General features: G+C 32.4%; 2 protein-coding genes across 2 annotated transcripts in view; one reads left to right on the top strand and one right to left on the bottom strand.

Annotated features, from left to right (window-relative positions):
* The window catches only part of LOC139523808 (uncharacterized), a 20,127-nt gene extending 7,646 nt beyond the window's left edge, over positions 1 to 12,481 (top strand). The window contains exons 2-6 of the mRNA XM_071318093.1: positions 312 to 471; positions 1,891 to 2,015; positions 5,736 to 5,864; positions 8,879 to 9,139; positions 11,435 to 12,481. Of these exons, the coding sequence (XP_071174194.1) occupies positions 312 to 471; positions 1,891 to 2,015; positions 5,736 to 5,864; positions 8,879 to 9,139; positions 11,435 to 11,859 (1,100 nt within the window). The 3' untranslated portion in view covers positions 11,860 to 12,481. The remainder of the gene's footprint in view (positions 1 to 311; positions 472 to 1,890; positions 2,016 to 5,735; positions 5,865 to 8,878; positions 9,140 to 11,434) is intronic.
* LOC139523809 (acidic phospholipase A2-like) lies at positions 12,470 to 21,278 on the bottom strand. The gene is made up of 4 exons (XM_071318095.1): positions 21,184 to 21,278; positions 19,238 to 19,397; positions 13,714 to 13,829; positions 12,470 to 12,656 (listed from the first exon to the last, which is right to left on the bottom strand). Exons 1-4 carry the CDS (start codon positions 21,230 to 21,232, stop codon positions 12,508 to 12,510), a joined length of 474 nt encoding a protein of 157 aa, XP_071174196.1. The 5' UTR covers positions 21,233 to 21,278; the 3' UTR covers positions 12,470 to 12,507.

The following is a 21,278-nucleotide window of genomic DNA, read 5'->3' as shown; positions in this document are numbered from 1 at the left end:
TGACAATAGGAAAATGAAATCACTACGTTAAATTCTAGTTTGAAGTCGTCAATCTTGTTATAATATTTGATACTTATTCATATAAAAAATTATAATAAATCTGACATATTCTTACCTCAATATTGAGACAATAAGGGTATAAACATTGACAAAACAAGCACCTCAACAAGACACAATTATGTTCTCCAAGTATTAGGGATTTTTGCTGTGATCTGACATCATTTCTGTAGTTCATGGTAAATCATCCTAATGTCCACATCGCACCGAAATTTCTTTCAAACTAATATAAATATAAATCTTGTATTAATTAGGTATATTAATCTGTTCCGAAGGCTGGACTCTTCATGGGTCTATGTGCTATAAGCATATACTAGAACGGATGAACTTCGCAGATTCAAGGGCATTGTGTGAGAATCTCAATGCAGAAATGATAATGCCTAAGACAGTGGAGGAAAACAGTATATTATCAGAGTAAGTTCATGTCAGTGTTCATATATATATGTATTGCAAGCTAAATGAACCCGGCAATTTGTTTGGTACAAAACAACTTTAACATTTCGTTAACTTCAAACAAAACAAACAGGTGCGCCGACAAGAAAACACATTCTGCTATATATTCATGCATACAAACTCAATAAGGTGAGAACACATATACCGTATGCAACCAACAGATCGAATGGGAAACAACTGTCGTATTTGTGACTTGGTACAGGCATTTCCGAAAGAAAATATTCGGTTAATACCAATTTAAAAGTTTAAACATATTGATCATGCTGTGATATAATAAGATTTTTTAAGAAAACATTCAGTATATCCCTCGAGGAAATTCATTCACGTGTATTTATTTGTCATATTGAAAGAATTTAGCTGTCAAATCAAATACAATAGTACGCCTCATCCATTGCAAATCTATTTCAATTTTGTGGCCACACGATAAAGAATTAAACATAATTATCATAGAATTTCATTTCAACAAATTAAAATTTTGATTATAAGCCATACAATATGAAAATGACATTTGCATGATTTTTAAGTGTCGTGAGTGTATGATCCCTTGTTTCAAACCCCTTCTTCCTATTGAAGGTCGATGTCTATCTCCGAGCTAGCCGGCGTTCTTCACCAATAAAAACAGAAATAGCACAATAGTGTTGAAGATGGCGTTAAACAACAATCAATGAATCACTCAAACATCGTCTACTCGTCTTTAGTTTTTATAATTTCAATAAATGCATTCTTGGTGATACTTTCAAAATTGTTCTCTTTATACATGTAGCTTGTTCTACTTTGGCTAGAGGTATAGGCGGAGGGTTGAGATCTCACAAACATGTTTAACCCCGCCGCATTTTTGCGCCTGTCCCAAGTCAGAAGCCTCTGGCCTTTGTTAGTCTTGTATTATTTTAATTTTAGTTTCTTGTGTACAATTTGGAAATTAGTATGGCGTTCTTATCACTGAACTAGTATATATTTGTTTAGGGGCCAGTTGAAGGACGCCTCCGGGTGCGGGAATTTCTCGCTACATTGAAGACCTGTTGGTGACCTTCTGTTGTTGTTTATTTTTTCTATGGTCGGGTTGTTATCTCTTTGGCACATTCCCCATTTCCATTCTCAATTTTATATGTTATTCGGAGTGAGCCAATGCTCCGTGTTGAAGACCGTACTTTGACCTGTCACGGTTTACTTTAACAAATTATGACATGGATGAAGAGAATCTCATTGGCACTCATATCACATCTTCATATATCTATATTTAAAACTGTGATTTTAACTTACAACTTTTAAAAAATGCAAATATATTAAATCACGTAAATTCATTTACATATTAGGGTACGACTAAGAAATTTTAAATATCTCTGCTAATTATACAAATTTAATATATAATTACTATCATAGAATTCATTCTGGTTCCATTTTTTGGTTTGGTTGGTCTTATTGGATTGGACTTACAGATTACGGCAAAAATCTTGAATGGACCTGGAACGATGATTCCCAATTAGGATTAGATTTTTTTTATGAAAGTAAGTTCATTTATGTTAATGTAGAAAAATCCGTATCACTAAAAAAGTCAACATTCTTGTATCTGAAACTGTTTTTCTTCATTCGGTTTTGATTGATGCATTAAAATATTTTAAAAGTCTGACGATATTTTCTACGTTCATCCAAAAGATTGATTTTGTTACAAATTTGTTAGACCAAATGTGCCTCTAACAAGGGTAAAACTTTACAGAATGAAAAAATCTAAACAACACGATTAATAGTGTCATATGTCAGAAATGCTTTTCTGGATTTACCTCCATCAGGAACGCTCAAAGTCGAATGTTTGAAAACCAAGAGTGTATAAAAACCTCAATAATTGAAGAGCTTCATCAGAAAATAAAAACAATAATAATAACCAAATTCCTCTAAAGCCAAGTATGCCTGAGGTAAATGAAACCAAATTCCTCTAAAGCCAAGTATGCCTGAGGTAAATGAAACCAAATTCCTCTAAAGCCAAGTATGCCTGAGGTAAATGAAACCAAATTCCTCTAAAGCCAAGTATGCCTGGGGTAAATAAAACCAAATTCCTCTAAAGCCAAGTATGCCTGAGGTAAATAAAACCAAATTCCTCTAAAGCCAAGTATGCCTGAGGTAAATGAAACCAAAATCCTCTAAAGCCAAGTATGCCTGAGGTTAATGAATCCAAATTCCTCTAAAGCTATTATTATTCTTTTTTTTCTGATGAAGCTCTTAGTTTCATTTATTTCAAAATTTATTAACAAACAATTCATTAATGATCATTTCAGTACCGAATTACCGACTACTGAGCTGATGATACCCTCGTTGACTGATAGTCAACCAAAAGAGGTATCGACCCAGTTCTGGTAAAAATGTAAACAATACGTTAAAAAGTTTCATGCGTCCGTAGCATATTTGCCTTCATCAGAAACGCTCAAAGCCGAATGTTTTAATAATAATCTAAACAGTTGAAGAGCGACATTTCCAAATGGACCTAATTAATAATCAAATTCATCTAAATTCAACTTTTTTTTTATAGATTTGTAACCTTATAAATGGTAACAGACATTTTTCTTACTCATAGCATGATTCAGCAGCAATTAATATGCACTGATTGATGTACGAAAATCAAATTGCCATTTTTAGTACATTCAGTATTAAGCACTCGCTATTATGCAAATAACAATGTTTTTGTCTGATTACCTGCGACGCAGATTCATATTACAACTAAAATATAAAATAATTTAATGCAAAATTGAAACTGTATGTAGTTTTAAAGTGAGATTCAGTGTTAAAAGTATCAATTTCAAAAACAAGTTAAAGATAGCAAAAACAATTTTGTTTTTCATTATATCGTATGTTCATTTCTACATGAACGAGTATGTTTTTATTGCCCGCGTCACACTGTCCCGATTTTTACGCCGATGGCAACACGATAATGGAAATTTTCAAAATCGGGGCTGATCGTATACAGATCGGGCTATTCGTAGTGCCATCTTTAACCATCTTTAACCATCGGCTACTTTTTCTAGCCTTCGGGGACAACTTCGGGAAGGGTTCTAAATTTTTTAACATGTTAAAAAATCTCCGAAGGTGCGCCCGATGTTGAGGGTTCGTATTGAGTTCGTATCACCATCCTCAATATCGTAATGTCACCGGGAATGCATCTTTGCACATCGTATTGCATTCGTGTTTCAATCGTTTCCATCGGGCAGTTTTGACATTACGATGTCTACACGAATGAATCACGAAGGTACCAGAAGGTCTTACGACGGCAACACGACTTCGTGAAGACCTCGTAATCCCGTCGTGTTGCCATCGAATAAAAGAACGAAGGCGACAAGATGGAACTACGACGGCAATAAATCCAGCTAAATGTAAGTTAATTTTCGCGCTAAAATACATTTAAAGTGCCATGCGCGATATGCACTGGTCAGTCCAATACGACAGTTAAGAAATACGTTCACAAAACATGGAGCTCATTTCATATGATTCTATGAGAACAAGAAAGGCGACAGCGTTGTTTCTATTAATTCAAATGGAACAAGAAGAGCAGCTATTACAGGCTCAGGATTTACTTTTACAAGTAAAATATTATTTTTTGTCAATTTTTTATATCAAGTAACATAATTAAAGGTGACAAAGAATTTAGAGTTTTTAATTTATATTAGACAATGTCGGAACATATTCAATTTCTTCTATTCACTGCAACAACACGAAAAGACAAAAACGTTAGTTATGATAAGAGCGATATGTTCAGGCCTTTTCCATCTGGATTGTTTCATATCATCACATGCTGGGCTTCCTTAAAATAAACGCGCCTCGTACACCAACACTGCAGGTACACGTATATAGGGAAACCAACTTTTTAAATGTATTCATTATTCTGATTTTTTATGTATCGTCTGAGTTGTTGTCACACGAATGTTTACTCCATAACCATTTTGTTTTCTATATGTCATATTTTGCCGCCTTTGTTGCTTTCCCCACATCCTTCCTTTTGTCTATATTATTGTCATATTCTCCTGGAAAGAGCTCTTTTTGAATAAAAGGGATCAACGAACCCATTACCTTACCTTTAATATAGATCAGTAAACATGGGCATAATTATGGGTGATTATTCAGACTAGTGCACACATTTTACAGTTCAAACAAGGCAATGCCGAGCGTTGCATCCCCTCGTATGTAACATATTGGGGACAAATATGGACACTATATTTGTATATGACACATGCAGAAAATGGTGAATTGAATATGCATATTTGATACATAAACTAATTTTTTTAGAAATCAACCAAAACATTTAGTAACTGGAAATACCTTTAATATTGTCTTTAGAACCAGCAGGTAAAAAAATGAGCAACCAATTTCCTGTGTATTATGCTATTTCAAGGAGAAAAAACAAGTCCATCTGCATGACCTTGACCTTTGGCCTTGAACGTAAAAAATGTCAGATCATTACAAGGAGGAACAATATACCAAATGTAGTTAAAATCTTTTGAAGCATATTGGTTTTAGAGTGTCCACAAGGGTGATATTGCTTTGTATTACAACTGCCACTGTGACCTTGACCTTTGAACTTTAAAGTCAATAGCGCTTAAGATATTCTTAACGAGTAACAGCATACCAAGTTTTGAGCATTTTGGTTCTAGAGTGTCCATAACAATTTTATCTACACGCAACTTACATGTAGTAGGCGAGGGGATAATAAACTAAGTTTTATAAGAATTAGACAAAAAGATCGATTACCCGCCATGCATGGCAGACTTGTACAGAAACGATATGTTGTCGAAATTCTGTTCGTATTTTTTAGACATTGTATGGCCATCGCGCCATCATCGTAATCCATCATGTAGCCTTCGTAATCCATCGTGTAGCCTTCGTGATCCATCGTGTAGGCTACGGCTGAGATAGGAAGCTTAAATACCCGTCTTCGGTTAATCTTCGTATGTCCATCTTTTGCTATCGTATACAATTTCAGCACCATCGTATAGACTTCGTTATTCATCGTACTTACTTCGGTCACTTTTTGGTATTTTAACGAGATCGGGACCAACTTCGTACGAACTTACAATTTTAGCATTCGGGTGTCCATCGTATATAAAAATCGGGACAGTGTGACGCAGGCATATCGAAGAACTACTTAAGGAAAAAATATTTGGAGGAAACGGCATCATATAAAACATCATTAAATGTTGCATTGTCATGTAAAAAAGTGTTTTAACTAAGTTTGCTTTATCAAGACGAGCCCAATAATCATGGACTTGAACCTGAAGAATGTGTAGCTTATTTGCCGGTCGTGAGCACGGTGAATGGTTGGTTTGATGTACCATGTCAGTCCCAAATGACAACTGTCTGTCAGAAGAAGCCAGGTATTTAAATTTCCGGCACATTACGTTTGTGTGCATCTGGGGATTAACATATTTTACGTTTGCGCGCAGCTTTTGATAAAATTTACGCGCATTTATCTTACAGGTACATGTAGACTGAGTTAAAAAAAAATAATATAGATATGAATAATATAGAAATATAAATGCTTTAAATTTGTTAATTTTTATAATAAAAAAAAATATGACTATAAATCATAAACTTTGAAAATATTTTAAATCAATTATGTTGTTCATATTGAATTCGAAGACAAAATACAAAGTGTTCATGATAAATCCTGTTATAGCTTAGAGCATACATGTAAATTCATTGCACATTTTTAAGAGTGAACAAGTAACCCGAATACAGATACATAATTAAATAAAGTTAGTTTGTAATGTTTTGTCAAGGGACAAACATTGGAGTTTTTTTTAAAGCAAATTTGGAGAAAAATCACTAGTATACAGTGGATATCCTTTCCGTATTGATAGAATTGAATGCAACCGACTTATCTTGTTTGGAACCCACTTCAACTTCCTCGTTAGTGAGTAGGTGACTAAGACTAACGGAAAGGATACTTTTACTTAAATTGAATCAATTTATAAATGAATAAGTATATTAACCCGTATTTGCCGGAGTTTACCTGTCAAATAAATGCGCACACAATTGTTTTCAAAAGTTGCGCGCAAACGTAATGATATATGCGCGGAAATGTAATGGCAATGCGCACAAACGTAATGTTTCGTAAATTTCTTTTCTGGATTTACATTCTTTTTGAACGCTTTAACCTTAATATTTGAAAGCCAACGATTTAAAAAAAAAAACATCAGAAATATCAATAGATATACAAAAAGATTTTAAAAAGCACAAAAATTATAGCATAATCAATTGAATGTCATGTTTCCTTGATGGAGTTGAAACATTAGTATATATATAGTATTCCTAATTTTTAACAGGAGTTTAAGGAAGGTAGTTCATAAATCATGTACGTATTACAGCGAATTTCATTGAGTGTGAAGCCAAAGGTAATATCTTTGGTTAGCTTGCTTGTTAGCTGAACCATGAAGTCATTGTTAGGTTAGGTAAACTACCTCCTTTAATAATAGACTAGTCCAGCAGATATATCAATCTATCTGTCTGTCGGACTAGGCTACTTCGAAAGGAGGGTAGTTTACCTGATTTAACAATAACTTCACGGTTCAGCTAATAAGCAAGCTAACCAAAGATATATCATTTGCCTACACACTCAATGGAATCGGCTGTAAAGCACTGTGAACTAATTGTATAAAATTAACATTGATTTTATGACAGTGATGTTTCATACTTCCGTCAGAGGTACAGATTATAATTTTATACGCCAAACGCGCGTTTCGTCTAAATAAAACTCATCAGTGACGCTCAGGTCAAAATAGTAATAACGCCAAACAAGTACAAATTTGATGAGCATTGAGGACCAAAAATTCCAAAACTGTGTGACAAATACGGCTAAGGTAATCTATGCCAAATTATTTTCTAAATTTAATCTAAAGTTATACATTAAATATGCATCCATCAATGTGATATAGGTCCTAGTACACAAAACAAGTCTACCGTATACTTTCCCTGATGTTTCATCAATTTGAAGGTACTTATTAAAGTTCTAACGATTTGTGATTATGTGCAGTTTTAAATAATTTGTTAGAACATCTTGATACTGTTTAAAGAAAATATTCTTTTTTTTTTCTCCCCACCAAACTGAGGGTTTTGGAGCAAATTGTTTTACCTCTGTCGCTCCCATTATGGGTATATCATTTTTCCGCATATCTCCTACAGTTTGAATCTTAGGGAGTTTTCACTTTGCCGGCTGTTTACATATATTGCAGGTTTACATGGTGTCAGGGGTTTTGCTTTTTATTATTATTAGCTCTTTTGGTAGATAGTTGAACTTTTTTGAAAGCGGTTAAATATTATAGACATTTTAAAATAAAACTTTGCATCTGCGGGGGCAAAAATTGTGTCTCCCAAACACAAAAAATGTCTCAAAGAAAGTCCTACATTGAATGAGTGCCCTCCGCGCAATTGATCATGAGCTCTAATAATTATATTGTTCTTGAAAAACTTTGTAGATTTATAAAAATCATAAATGTGAGGGTCACTCCGCCTGGTTAGTTTGTAATTTTAATGTTTATGTTTGTATTGTTCACATGTGCTTCAATATTTAATGTAATTGTTTATATATTCTCTGTAATTATGTAATTTGTAGTTTATGAGAAATAAAATTCTTTCATTCATTCACTTTGTCTAGTTTAACTATAAACTCTCTGTCCTGTTCTTTTAATGTTTTTATATAATATATTATTTTGTTTTCCTCGTTCTACAACGTGTAAGTTTTATTATATTATCAAAAAATGTAATACCGTATAGCGTAAGTATAGGTGTAAAATTTCGCGATTTTCATTGAATAAGGTAAACGAAATATTTTTGGCGGTTATTATTTTGGTCGATTCAAAACTATTATCAATACCTTGGCATGTACACTTTTAATTTGGCGGAATTTATTTTGGCGATATTGTTCTATCCGCGAAATAAGCGAAAATTTACACACCGCGAAAATAGCCTGCTATACAATATCTGTAAAGTATGGCCTCAAGGTAGATAAGTGAAAGCTTATTGATTCGCCCTTTTTAAATAATGTCATTATTATTATTATTACTATTATTATTATGGTTATTATTATTATTATTATTATTATTATTATTTCTTTTTTTTTTTTAGTTTAAATCAAATGGCAATGTCAGTAGATAATATTAAGAGAGAAGAAGTATTAAATATTCCACTTTTAAAACATGATTTCAATTTGCGTCCAGTTGTGATATATAATTTTAACATTTTACTTGTGTGAAAATTTCAAAATTTGTTTATGAGGTTTTCATTTTCTAAAAGTCTTCTAAAAAAAAATATATTTAAATGCTTAACTTAATAGAAAAGGACGTTGTCGTGAAAATTATTTTTAATCCATTCAAATGTCAATGCTTAACAGATATAACAGCCATGGAGAATGAACGAGTTGATCTTACATGTAAGGAAAGATATACGCAGAAGATATCAAAACTATTCTGGACAAGATCCGTGGATGATACAAGTGTACCTGTTTCTGAATACGCAGTTGGCGGGAACATTACGTCACGTAGTCTTGTATTTGAACACGTTCAATGGTCAGATGAGGGTACCTATAGATGTCATATGACAACAATATCTGGATTTGGGCTAACAGTTACCACGAGACTCTTTGTAAATGCAAGTATGTAAACTTCATTTCACAGCTATTTAGACAAAAATAATGAGCAGATGAAATATAAAATGAATGTCTGTATTCAACCGTTTTTGGTCGCCATTGTTTATCTTTCATCTTCATGGATTATCTGTCATATTTTACCACGGACATGATCCACTAGTCGTTATCATCATTAAGTAAATTTACCCCAGACTGTAGTGTGACCATTCAAATATGACTTATCTCAGGATTTCTGCATGTATGACCAACATCGGAGTTCGGCTTCCTCAATATTTTGTTAATATAGTTTTACATTGAAAGGTTTTGTTACTGTTGCTCTCTCTTCGTCGTTTGTAATTGACATGTATCGTTATTTTTTTATAATGGAACATTTGCCATTTACCCCCTCTCTTTTTCTCGAATTAATAGTGTTGACAGAAAACCGATTATAGATATTTGTAAAAAAAAAATAGGTGATGTGGTATATATGCTTGTCATTGTCACAATTATCCACCAGAGTTCAAATTAATCGATAGAATTAAGAAAAAATCTAACAGATAATCCGCTATAGGAGGCTTAAACAGGAAATGTTATGCAGTTCAAACGAGAAAACTAACTCCCTACATGAAAGCATGTTACAAAATATATGGCGAATATGAAGCTGCGACAACCACTGTAGTATAGATTATGGGTTTTGAGAAGCACATACGAATGTGGCAGGGTTCAATGATATTTGTGTGTACGTTCGACCTTCCAAGCAACACTGGACAGTAGTGTAACAGCACAACATAAGAACAAACTTTTAAAAACAATTGCAAATTGCTTCACTCTATACATCGTTAAAAAAGAGGGACGAAAGATACCAGAGGTACAGTTAAAATGGCTAAAAATTAAAAGACAAACAGACAAATAATAGTACAGAAGACGAAACATAAAAAAAACTAAAGACTAAGCAACACGAACCCCGCCAAAAACTGGGGGTGATCTCATGTGTTCCGGGAGGATAATCATAAAGTCACTTAAAACAAAATCCAACTAACATAAACGCAGTAGACGCAAAGCTACGATATACTGGCATTCATTAAAAGCTTATAACAACAGATAAACAAATCGTGATCTCATATGTTAAAGAATCAATCATTACACATCCAACAAGTTTAAAAACGTCATAAACAGTATGCGTAACGCATGAACTTGTGCAAAGTTAACATATGAGTATGTACAGAGTGTAGGTTCATGAGCCCTTATAACTGTTCATATATAGAACAGTGGTATAATACTGTTGCCTTACTATAACAGTATATATTATGCTATGTTTGAATTTGTCAATACCAAGTCAAAAGTAAAATCACAAAAATACTGAACTTAGAGGAAGATCAATTGGGAAAGTCCATAATCACATGGCAAAATCAAAAATCAAAACGCATCAAAAACGAATGGACAAAAACTGTCATATTCCTGACTTGGTACAGGCATTTTCAAATGTAGAAAATGGTGGATTAAACCTGGTTCTATAGCGCTAACCCTCTCACTTTAATGACAGTCTCATCAATTTCCGATATTTTTACATTGATAAGTAAAATAAACAGACACAATAAATATAATAGTCAAAATATGGGTACATCAGTCATCATCGTTCAACAATTTTAAAAGGAACAATTTAACAGAACACAAAAACATCTACTATCTACGAACATATTCTAGCTAAAACCATCTTTACCTGCCTTAATTTTTTTTTTATTTCGGATGATTATAGCATTGTATAATCAGTAAATTTACAAAATATTATTGTCTCGATTACATGGTATGCCAGTATAAGAGTAGACAGCATAATTATGCCCACTTTAGGGTTGTCAAATGTATAGGTATATAAGTTCACGTCTGCTTTCTGTAACTGTGCCAACAGAACAAATCAAAGTTATCATTTGTGTAATAAATCCAACGGAAAAAGAATCTCAATAAACCAAATTAATTAGTGAACATATACACACTTCAACGGAATAGGTATATACACCATGTCCAGGCAAATGTATCTTAATTATGATACACACCATAGAAAGGCATCTGTAATTTCGTAGTGAATGCTATTGTGATAATGATTAACGAAATATTCGTAATGAAATAATGCATAACAAGATTACCGTTAAATAAAGAAATACCTTTATATGTGTTATTTATGATAACTGATCAGTTGACAGTATTACTATGATATTGTATACTTGTTTATTATATACAGATATCATGATCAGATAAATATAACTTGAAAAATGAATTATATAAACAATATGATATCATTCATGTTTTTTTGTTTTTTTGTTTCAGCAAATATGATGCCATGCAGATGTGAATATAGAAGAATACTGGAATATTGGAGTTCCAAAATTATACAAAACAAAACACGAGAAGAACTGATAATGGAACTGGAACCGAAATTGCAAATGATGAAAAAGGAAATGGAAATGAATAAAACACAACTGTCTTCTAGCATACGCAAGCGCACATCCGCTCCTGATAAACGGAAATCTTCAGAGACGATGGGATTAGCCGGGGCTACTTTTATTTTTATAGTCGTTGGTCTGATGATGCTGGTTGATATACTTACTATAGTAAAGCATGTAAAGTCTGCAGTTAAATGTTGGAATTCAAAGAAAATGGAAAAACTAAAACTCGAAGACATGAAGATCAAGATGAAACCAAAACCTGGTACAAACAAATTGAACAACGAAATATCAGAATCATTTGCGTAGATGTAGGATCATTTGCAAAAAGAAGGACACTATTTCCTTTAATTGTTTTAATATCGCAAACAGTAAACCAGTTCAGGAATTGTCCTTTTAAAATCAGGACAACCAAAGCTCTAATGGTTTATATACAAACATTTGACAAAATAAAAAAAATTAAAAGTTTACAAGCTTTTTACAGAAGTTTTAGAAGTATCCGTTTTACTAGTGATTGTTTATTTTTTATCTGAGTAATTCATGTTGTGTACCCTTCTCTTATGTTTCACGATTTTTTTTAGAGTCCACCAGAAAATGTATCGACCTAGTGATGATAAAATTGGAAACAGCACGTCATAAATTACATGCATCAGCGACTCTTTTCTGGATTCATAATTCATGTATTTAATCAATTCAATTATCAGCAAAGAACGGTTTCAGTTTGTAGATCATTTATATTCAAATCATTTACTTACGCGCACGCAATGTATTTGTCACGAATTTCGAAAGAGCGTAGAGAGAAATTCATGCAATCAAACATGCTCAGCCTGTTGTTTGAGAGTTACAAACTTATTGTAATTGCTATGTGTTTGTGTGTATGTGTGTGTGTTTATGTGTCAAAACACTCTTTTCAATAAACTTGTATTCATTCTGTTTTATTTATTGTTGTACTACTATTCATAGAAAAAACGATTTGAATGTCCTCTTGCGACGTGCAGGTTGTATTTGAGATGGATCGTAATAAACATCGTTTATTTGTAGGCATCTTGCAAAGTCTACATCACATACACATACTCTTCTTCTACACGTATTCACCACTTCCTGACCTGAAAAAAATCCACCAAATGTATATACATGATATATAGATAAAGAAAAGATCTGATATTCTTGTATATTTTCTTAAAGAAAGGCGATTTAACGATTGCAATTTCAGTTTACCGCATACTTAATATTAATAACTCGTCTAATAACTTAAAACAAGTGCATATCATATTTCACTAGATTTTGAATAAAGATAAAAGCCAGTTGACTTATACGTATACCTGTTTATGACTACGCGTTCCTATGATAGTTTAGAATTATAAGGAAATAACCAATCGGATACTTCCAACACTAAAACTTCAACAGCAAATAAAATTGATAGTATTATTATCTACCACATAAAACGGACAGTTCTATACGTATTAAAAATAGTTACAGACTATTTTCATGATCAATAAAAAAAAAAAAAAGAAAAAAAGAACACTTTTTTAAAGTTATGCGTCCGATTTGGTCAAATACCATCTGATATCATGTTTTTATATATGTATGTCCAATATATAAAAAAAGCAGCTGACGTATTAATGTAAAATTATAGAGTACATGGTAGTATCCAACCTGTTAAAACATCTTTGTGTCAAAACCATACCATCTAAATTCCAACGTGGTGTGGATGGGTGCAAAAAATCTAGCGAGTTTGGGGTACTTGGTAAGTTGAATTGTTTTCCTTAAAGTTGATTTTCACTATTCTTTATTATTTTTATTGAATTAGTCAATTTTCTCTACAGTGTGTTTAATTTGCTGACCCAATTTTTCTCTATTCTTTATGTTCTCATCCTTATTTTCTACTCTTTGACCCAAATTCAGACCCTAACACAGTTTTCATAGATAGATAGGCTGTACAATATTTCAAGCTTTAAATCATCCCAAGTCTATAATAGTTATGAATAAATTGAATAGCAACAATCAAAGATATGCCATTAAAACAAAATATTTTGTCAAAAGAGTAAACAACGCAGACACAAGAAACAATACTTAACTAAAATACAGCTTAATAATGGTGTAGTGACATAAATCGGTTTAAACCAGTTTAGAAAAATAGATACATAATAGCCTTTAACTTACTACAGTTTAATTCCTGTGCATTTTCGTCAAACGATAAAATGAAATTAGTGTCCACTGAATTACATCCTAGTAAAGTATCAATTACAAGGTAGCAGTCATCATGTTCTTTGCAGCATCTAAATTGAAACAATAAAAAAAAGATGATGTGAGAAATGACTCTGCTGATGTAAACGGTTTAAATCTTCACACCCCTATACGGCTTACAAAAATGAACAAAACATATATCAAATAGCAAGCTATAAGCGATCATGAAGTCAAAGTATAAGAAGATAATATTAAATTAAAGCTTTTATTTAAAAATAGATAGGTTCATTGTTGCTTGCTGATCGTCCATTAGCAAATATTTTAGGTTTATGCTGAACGAAAAGAAGAGAGAAAGAATGACTGGACGAAATGTGCTGAAATGAATATGGAATAATAAAACATCAGGGTATATTCTTTTAAAAAAATGATGTCACGAAATGTCAATGTATACTTGTGTTTTTAGGAAATCTCTTGAAACGATTCACATGGGATATAATGGCGATTGAGTTTTATATTCTGCGAATACAGATGTACGTCTAGTATTCTGGGAATGATTCTGGTGAAAGTTTTGGGTTTTTATAAACATTGAAAAAGGTTTACAGAGCTCAATTTATGCTAAAATACTTTCAATTGTATCAAAAATTATTGTATATTGGGATAATTGATATACTTGCTGATCAACAAGTAGTAGATAAAATGAATTTAAGATATACACTGATATATGATTTGATAAAGACCTGAAACTGACCTCATTAAATTTAATCCTAGATTGATATAATACCTTATCGCTATTCCCGGCTGACCCGACAATCTCCTGCTTGAACTATTGACGTCATTATTATACAACCTTTTTTTTTTAATTGTGGCGTCAGATATTTTGTATAATGACGTCAAAATTTTACAGGAACCAGTGTGATGTCATATAATGGCGGACAAATAGCGATAAGGTATATTCAATTACCTAAACATCAAAAACAGAAAAGTTTTTGTAATGAAACAGTCTAACTATTTCATATACTAGAATCGATATTGTATACCTTATCCTAGATTCATCGAAATTCTTTTTTACATGGTAAAAAGGACTGAGAGAAAAAAAACTACGCGTTTTCTTATCATCACTGGGGTAAAGCTGATGACCGTGACTGCATTCACGGTCATCCAAAGATGTCGGATGAAAAATTAGGTCAGTTTCTGTATTGTCTGTTAAAGGGTTTCTATATCACTTTCTTTACAAAGCATACATTGATACGATGTAAATTTATAAAAGATTCACACGGAAATAGAAAATACTACTGAGAAATGTGTATGAAACTGGAAATTGGATTTGAAAAAATCGCTAAGATGACCGTAAATCATCATTAAAATATTTTCAAGATGACCGTAACATTATAACAAGGATGACCGTGATTGGTAAACAGATGACCGTAGTTTGAAAAGGATGACCGTAATATATTAAGGATGACCATGAATTCAAAGAATTATTCGTATTTGTATTACCTTTTTTATCAAATAATTAATAGTGTTGGTATTAAACGTATTTATAAGACAGCATTATCCCATAGGTAGAAGAGAATGAGACGAGCTTCAAATTCATAGTTCACTATATGTATCCTCCAACTACAAGCAAAAGGATTTTTTTTCTTTCTGGGATTTCAATTAATGTCATATAATAAATACACCTTTTAAAAAATGCCAATGTTGATTGATCTTCCATTATGTCTTGCAAGTAAAATAACAGAAAATGTTTTTAAAATACTACGACCAAACTAGTGAAGGCGAGCTCCAGCAAAATAGATCCTTAAAATAGTCTTGTGCGAATAGCGTATTACAATGGGGAACCTTGACAAACTTCGTATAAATAAGGCTACATGTAAAGACGGGTTATCCGTTTAAATACTGAAATTGGCAAAAACTGCAGTTGTGAAACAAATAACAAAATTATATCTAGGCTCAAGTGGTGACACTTCACAAAAAGAATAATCAACTCGAAGTTGGTAACTATAGGCCAGTTAATATTTTATCTGTTGTATCAAAGTTTTTTCGAGAGAGCCATCTTCCGACAGCTAGTTAATTTTTATCAAAACTTTTTCACCCATATTCGTCTGCCTTTAGAGCAAAAAATTAAGATTTTAAAATATGCTTCCTCTGGAACCATACACATAGGCTCGATTACCGGCTATTCATATGTTTAATTAATGGGTTTTTTTCTGCAACTTTCTGTCGTATCGCTGTCAATTTGTATTAAAATTTTAACGTCGTTATCAATAAAATTAATATTATTTATTTATACGAGAAATATACATATAGAATAACCATACTTGTCTCGAAATATCAATGTTATTTGTACAAGGCTAAGAAACAGGTAGAAAGCGAGGCTGTGCCGAGACAAACAAACGAGACATTTCAGAAACAGTAGCGGCGGAAGAAAGAAAAAAAGTAATCAAAACCTAATTAAAAGGTATTTTCATGGAAACGGGTGGAAAGATTTAATGAGTGCGTCAGTTATCTTATAGCTGTTGCGTGTTGGAAAAATATGCTAACTGTTCGTGTATTGTAATGTACTCACAACATTTCATTTCTCTGCTTCCTATAAACTTTGTCAACGTCATAAAAAAGGTGATATACGGTCAGTGACTGTATATCACATATGAATATACGGTCAATGCATTTGACTGCTCAAATAGCACAGCTGCAGTATACTATTAGTTACACAGTGTGCTAGTGACCTAATACGGTCTCACCCCATATGGAATTTACTGACCCCATATATACCGTATTACGTCACTAGCACACTATGTAACGAATTTATCTTACCGACTATCTTTACGTGTGAAATTAAGACTAGTAATTCTCAAAATGAGCAAGTCTTCAATACTGTTAGTACTAAGAAAATACTTCCATTGATCCTACAAAAACAGATGTCAACAATAACGACTTGCAAGGTTTAAATGAATTTATTTCAATCTTAATCATCAATTTCTTCGTCTGTTGGAACTTTTAAGATTTTTTCTCAGTACCGTTTTGTTTTTTATAAAGGGACATAACACCATCACTAACCGTGTATGAAAGAAGCCCCGCCCCCTTCTTACCTAATAAGGAATATAAAGGGACGTAACTCTGTAAGCCAAAAAAGTGTCCCATGAAATTGTGTCCTCTAGAACATTATTTCACAGTTCATCTGTGAAATTTTGTTCATGGGACAGAATATCACATTTGTTAACTATAAAATCGTGTCCCCCTAAGTGAAAAATTGTCCCTAGTACTTGCACATAATCTCATGGATGTTTTATAAAAATATGTCACAAAAGACAATATTTCATAGTGTAGCTATTTTTTTCTGTCCCTAAAGAAGGGAAATAATTTAGCAATCATTGAAATGTTTTAATCAATTAGTTAAATCATAATTGAAATTAAAATAAAGACAACACAGATGTAAACAAAAATGGAAAGTGGTGAATATAAACAGCTATATGACTTTCTGTGTGATGATCAATACCCTCCAGAGTTTGAAAATAATGATAGAAGATCATTTAGAAGGAAGGTAAAGCAGTTTCAAATTAAAAGCAATGAAATGTATTATATACATGTTGACAAAAAAAAACACAAGAGAAAACATTAAAACTTGTAATTCAAAGATGTTAAAACAGTTCATAGATTCCTGTTGTTTATTTAAAAACAAAAGTCAATTTAGTCTTATTATTTTTTGTTAAATATTTTTTTTGGTATTAGACAATATAAAAAAGATGTGGTATGATTGCCAATGAAACAACTATCCACAAAAGACCAAAATGACACAAACATTTAAAACAACTATAGGTCAGGCAAGACTTTTATGCAATATGGACATGATTTCATTATGAAAAAATGTCCAACGAAGGTCACAATAGAATCTCTTGTCAAGGGACACTTTTACATAGAAGGGGACAATATTTTATAATAAAATTATGTCCTGGACCAAATTTCATAGGTTATATCTGTGAAATTTTGTCCATGGGACATCATTTCATGGGGGACACTATTTAATCCTACATGAGATTTTTTCTCAGTACCGTTTTGTTTTTTATAAAGGGACATAACACCATCACTAACCGTGTATGAAAGAAGCCCCGCCCCCTTCTTACCTAATAAGGAATATAAAGGGACGTAACTCCACTACTAACCGTGAATGAGATAAGCCCCGCCTCCCTACTAACCTAATATCAAATATACACGGTTTGCACGCGGACGCTTTTAACCAATCATATTCCTGGAAATGTATAGGAGGTAGGATAAAATTTAATATCATTGTCTGAACTCAAAATACGGCAAATAGTTAAAAAGTTTAAGAAATTGATGAATTATATTTATACCCGCCAACCGAGACCTTATTGAGACAAACTCACCAAAAAGCTATGAATACAAATATGGATATTTCTCTCAGAATTGGCGACCACCCTTTAAAAGTTACAGTCATCCTCTACAAATTACGGCCAATTACGGTCACCCTTGTTATGAATCGCTGATCTTGTTACGGTCATCTCGATTATGATTTACGGTAATCTTAGCGATTTTTTAAAATCTAATTTCCTGTTTCATTCACATTTCTAGGTAGCAATTTGTGATTTCCGTGTGAATCTTTTATAAATTTACATCGTACCAATGTATGTTTTGTAAAGAAAATGATATAGAAACCTTTTAACAGATAATACAGAAACTGACCTAATTATTCATCCAACATCTTGTGATGACCGTGAATGCAGTTACGGTCATCAGCTTTACCCCAGTGTATCATGGCATGTATCATGATTTAGCATTGCTACATTTTCATACCTTACTTTTTTAGTGGTTTTGAAAGTATTGCTATATGAAACCTATATGTTGTTAAATATTTATTTAAAGTTGTTGTTCAAAACACATGAAATTATTTAAGGAATAACTATAATATTTTTCTGTCTGAAGAAATAACATAAACAATTTGGTGAACACTGAATAACGCGCGAAACGGGTTATTTAACAGTGTGCACCACATTTTTTATGCTATTTCGACATAGACAGAAAAAATATTATAGTCATTCCTTATAATTTAATATTGAATTCCATTTTAAACCGTAGAAAACCATGGAAAAACGTTGATGACGTCACGGTCACATGACTAAATTGTGTCTATGGGCTGATAACAAAATAACGTCAGCCAATCAGAAGACGCGTTACATCCACAATTAAATTATATATATATATATCAAACTTATTTGTAGTTTTGGTTTCAAATTTGATGAGAATCGGGAAAATATACAGTCCATCCGGACGAAAACATAGCATTCACGAATGGATGGACTTATAGATAGTACTAAACATGATAGCATCGACTACTTTATCGCATTGTATACATCAAGACATTCATTCCTGAATATTTACTTTGTTTTTGTCAGTCATAATATCATCGATTAAAACATATCCTCGAAAAAATACAAATGCAATGAACAATAATATAACAAATGATATGTATATGTACAGTACATACGCATCGATGGGGTCCAATACGGGTCCCCTTCCTCCTACGCCACAATAGTTTCCATAACCAGAATAGTCGTCTGCTTCTCGATTTATTGTTGATCTAGTCAATAGGTTAGAAGTTTCCAAATGTGCTTTCCTATTCCTTAACCTCATATTAAGAGCGTTTGCTGAAAAAAGTAATTAACGAGTCAAATATAAGGTGTTTACTACTTTATGGGGCAAAATAATCGATGACCAGCCTGGGCAAAGGAAAATAAGTCAGGAATCTGATGTTCAGTGGTTGAGGTCTGTTTATGTGGTCTATAAGTGTTTCTCGTTTTAATATAGATTAGACGGTTGGTTTTCCCGTTTGAATGGTTTTACACTTAGTCTAGTAATTTTTTGGGTTTCTTTATAGTTTGCTTTTCGGAGTGAGCCTATGCTTCGTGTTGAAGGCCGTACCTTGACCTTTAATGGTTTACTTTAATAAATTGTTACTTGGATGGAGAGTTGTGTCATTAGCACTCATACCACATCTCCCTATACATATGTATGATCCCTGTTTCTCGATGATATGTCAAATTAGGATTTATTGACCAATATCACAATAAACAATTACTAAATCATGCAATTACTAGATAGAAAATGTCACAAATAGTACATATTTAGATTTTTCACGAATATACAATAATTTGTGTGGTTTAAAACATAAAAACGCACGCGTTGACCAATGCAATCTTTAGTGTTCGATCCCTGTAAAACATGACATTTTTTTACTAAACTCCCTTTTGATTTTTGGCGTTCCTGATCCGGGAGTCAACGACCCATTGGATGTTAACAAATCAACAAAATTATCATATACTTAGACTAAATAACATATGATTTTTACAGTATGATAATAGCATAAAATTAACGTAATTTTCATATTTTTCGAATTGGTGCTTAGCGGGCTGATATGAAAAGTTTATCACATGCTTCGAACGTTATCACATGCCTTTCCGTAACGTTATCGCATGGCATTCCGGTGATACTCGGCAAATTCCGGAAAATACACCTCAATGCTACGTTTTTAGTGAAAAACATCACAAAGTAGTGTACAAAACAATTATTTGGATAGTGGAAAGTATATTGTTTAAAAAAAAACAAAATAAATGCATTTTTAAAAGTTTTAAACATAATTTAGAAAGTAACTTTTATAAAATTTGACTTTTCCAAACAGTGTTCATTATGTAGATTGTTAAATTAATTTTATTTGTCGATTCGTCCATATTAAAATGTTTTTCTTTTCTTTTGATGCATATGATAGAAAGATTTCATATCGAATGTACTAAATTTGGGGTCCGACGTTCGTTAACGTTCACTCTTTAAACTTCTATTTGGGAACCACATGAAAGGATCTGTATTCAATATATGAATCTGTTATTTTTCTCCATTGTTGAAGCATATGATAAAAAGATCATAACATGTCATTTTTCATATCGCATGTATTATCAGCCCTCGAGCCATGCGGCTCTTGGGCTGATATTGAACCTAGGGATGAAAATACATGCGATATGAAAAAAGCCATGTAATAATCTGATAATATCAAGCTTATATTTTATTGCTCAAGACGCGTGTTTAAAGTGGCAACACAAATGTAAAACATGTATGGCTAAATCAAGAGCAAAGGTAATTTGTGATGTTCAACTTGAATTTTATGATAATGTCATACAAATATTAATTCTTACCATGCAATTACAAATTAAATCGTAAAGACATTTGTTAAAAACTGAAATAATATCAAAATATTCAAATTTTTAGATTCAAAAAGAGCATGTTTGGCTTCAAAAATCAAGTCCGTTATTTAAAACTTAAAAATTATTCCATGTTGATGACAAGACACATAAGAATAAGAATGAAATAGAATTTGTTGTCAAGCTTTTCTCATAAAGTGTTAACATGTACCAACAAAATAAATTTAAATTAATAACCTACCTAGACACAACATACACAGAATCAACACTATTCCGGAACGTGGTAACATTCTCCTCAAGATCACTGTTTTAATCTATAGATTATACAAAATAATC

Source organism: Mytilus edulis, chromosome 5 (assembly GCF_963676685.1).
Source record: "Mytilus edulis chromosome 5, xbMytEdul2.2, whole genome shotgun sequence".
NCBI classification, from domain to species: Eukaryota; Metazoa; Mollusca; class Bivalvia; order Mytilida; family Mytilidae; genus Mytilus; species Mytilus edulis.
The sequence above is the reverse complement of the archived record's forward strand: the minus strand, read 5'-3'. Positions and strand labels throughout refer to the sequence as shown.

Bases quoted from the DNA above. Each gene is read 5' to 3' on its own strand.
- LOC139523809 (XM_071318095.1), bottom strand. From the start codon at position 21,232: ATGTTACCACGTTCCGGAATAGTGTTGATTCTGTGTATGTTGTGTCTA. The intron at 19,398-21,183 runs GTAGGTTATTAA...TACTTTTTTCAG, and splicing joins TCTGTGTATGTTGTGTCTAG to CAAACGCTCTTAATATGAGG. The intron at 13,830-19,237 runs GTATGTACTGTA...GTTTCAATTTAG, and splicing joins GTATTGGACCCCATCGATGC to ATGCTGCAAAGAACATGATG.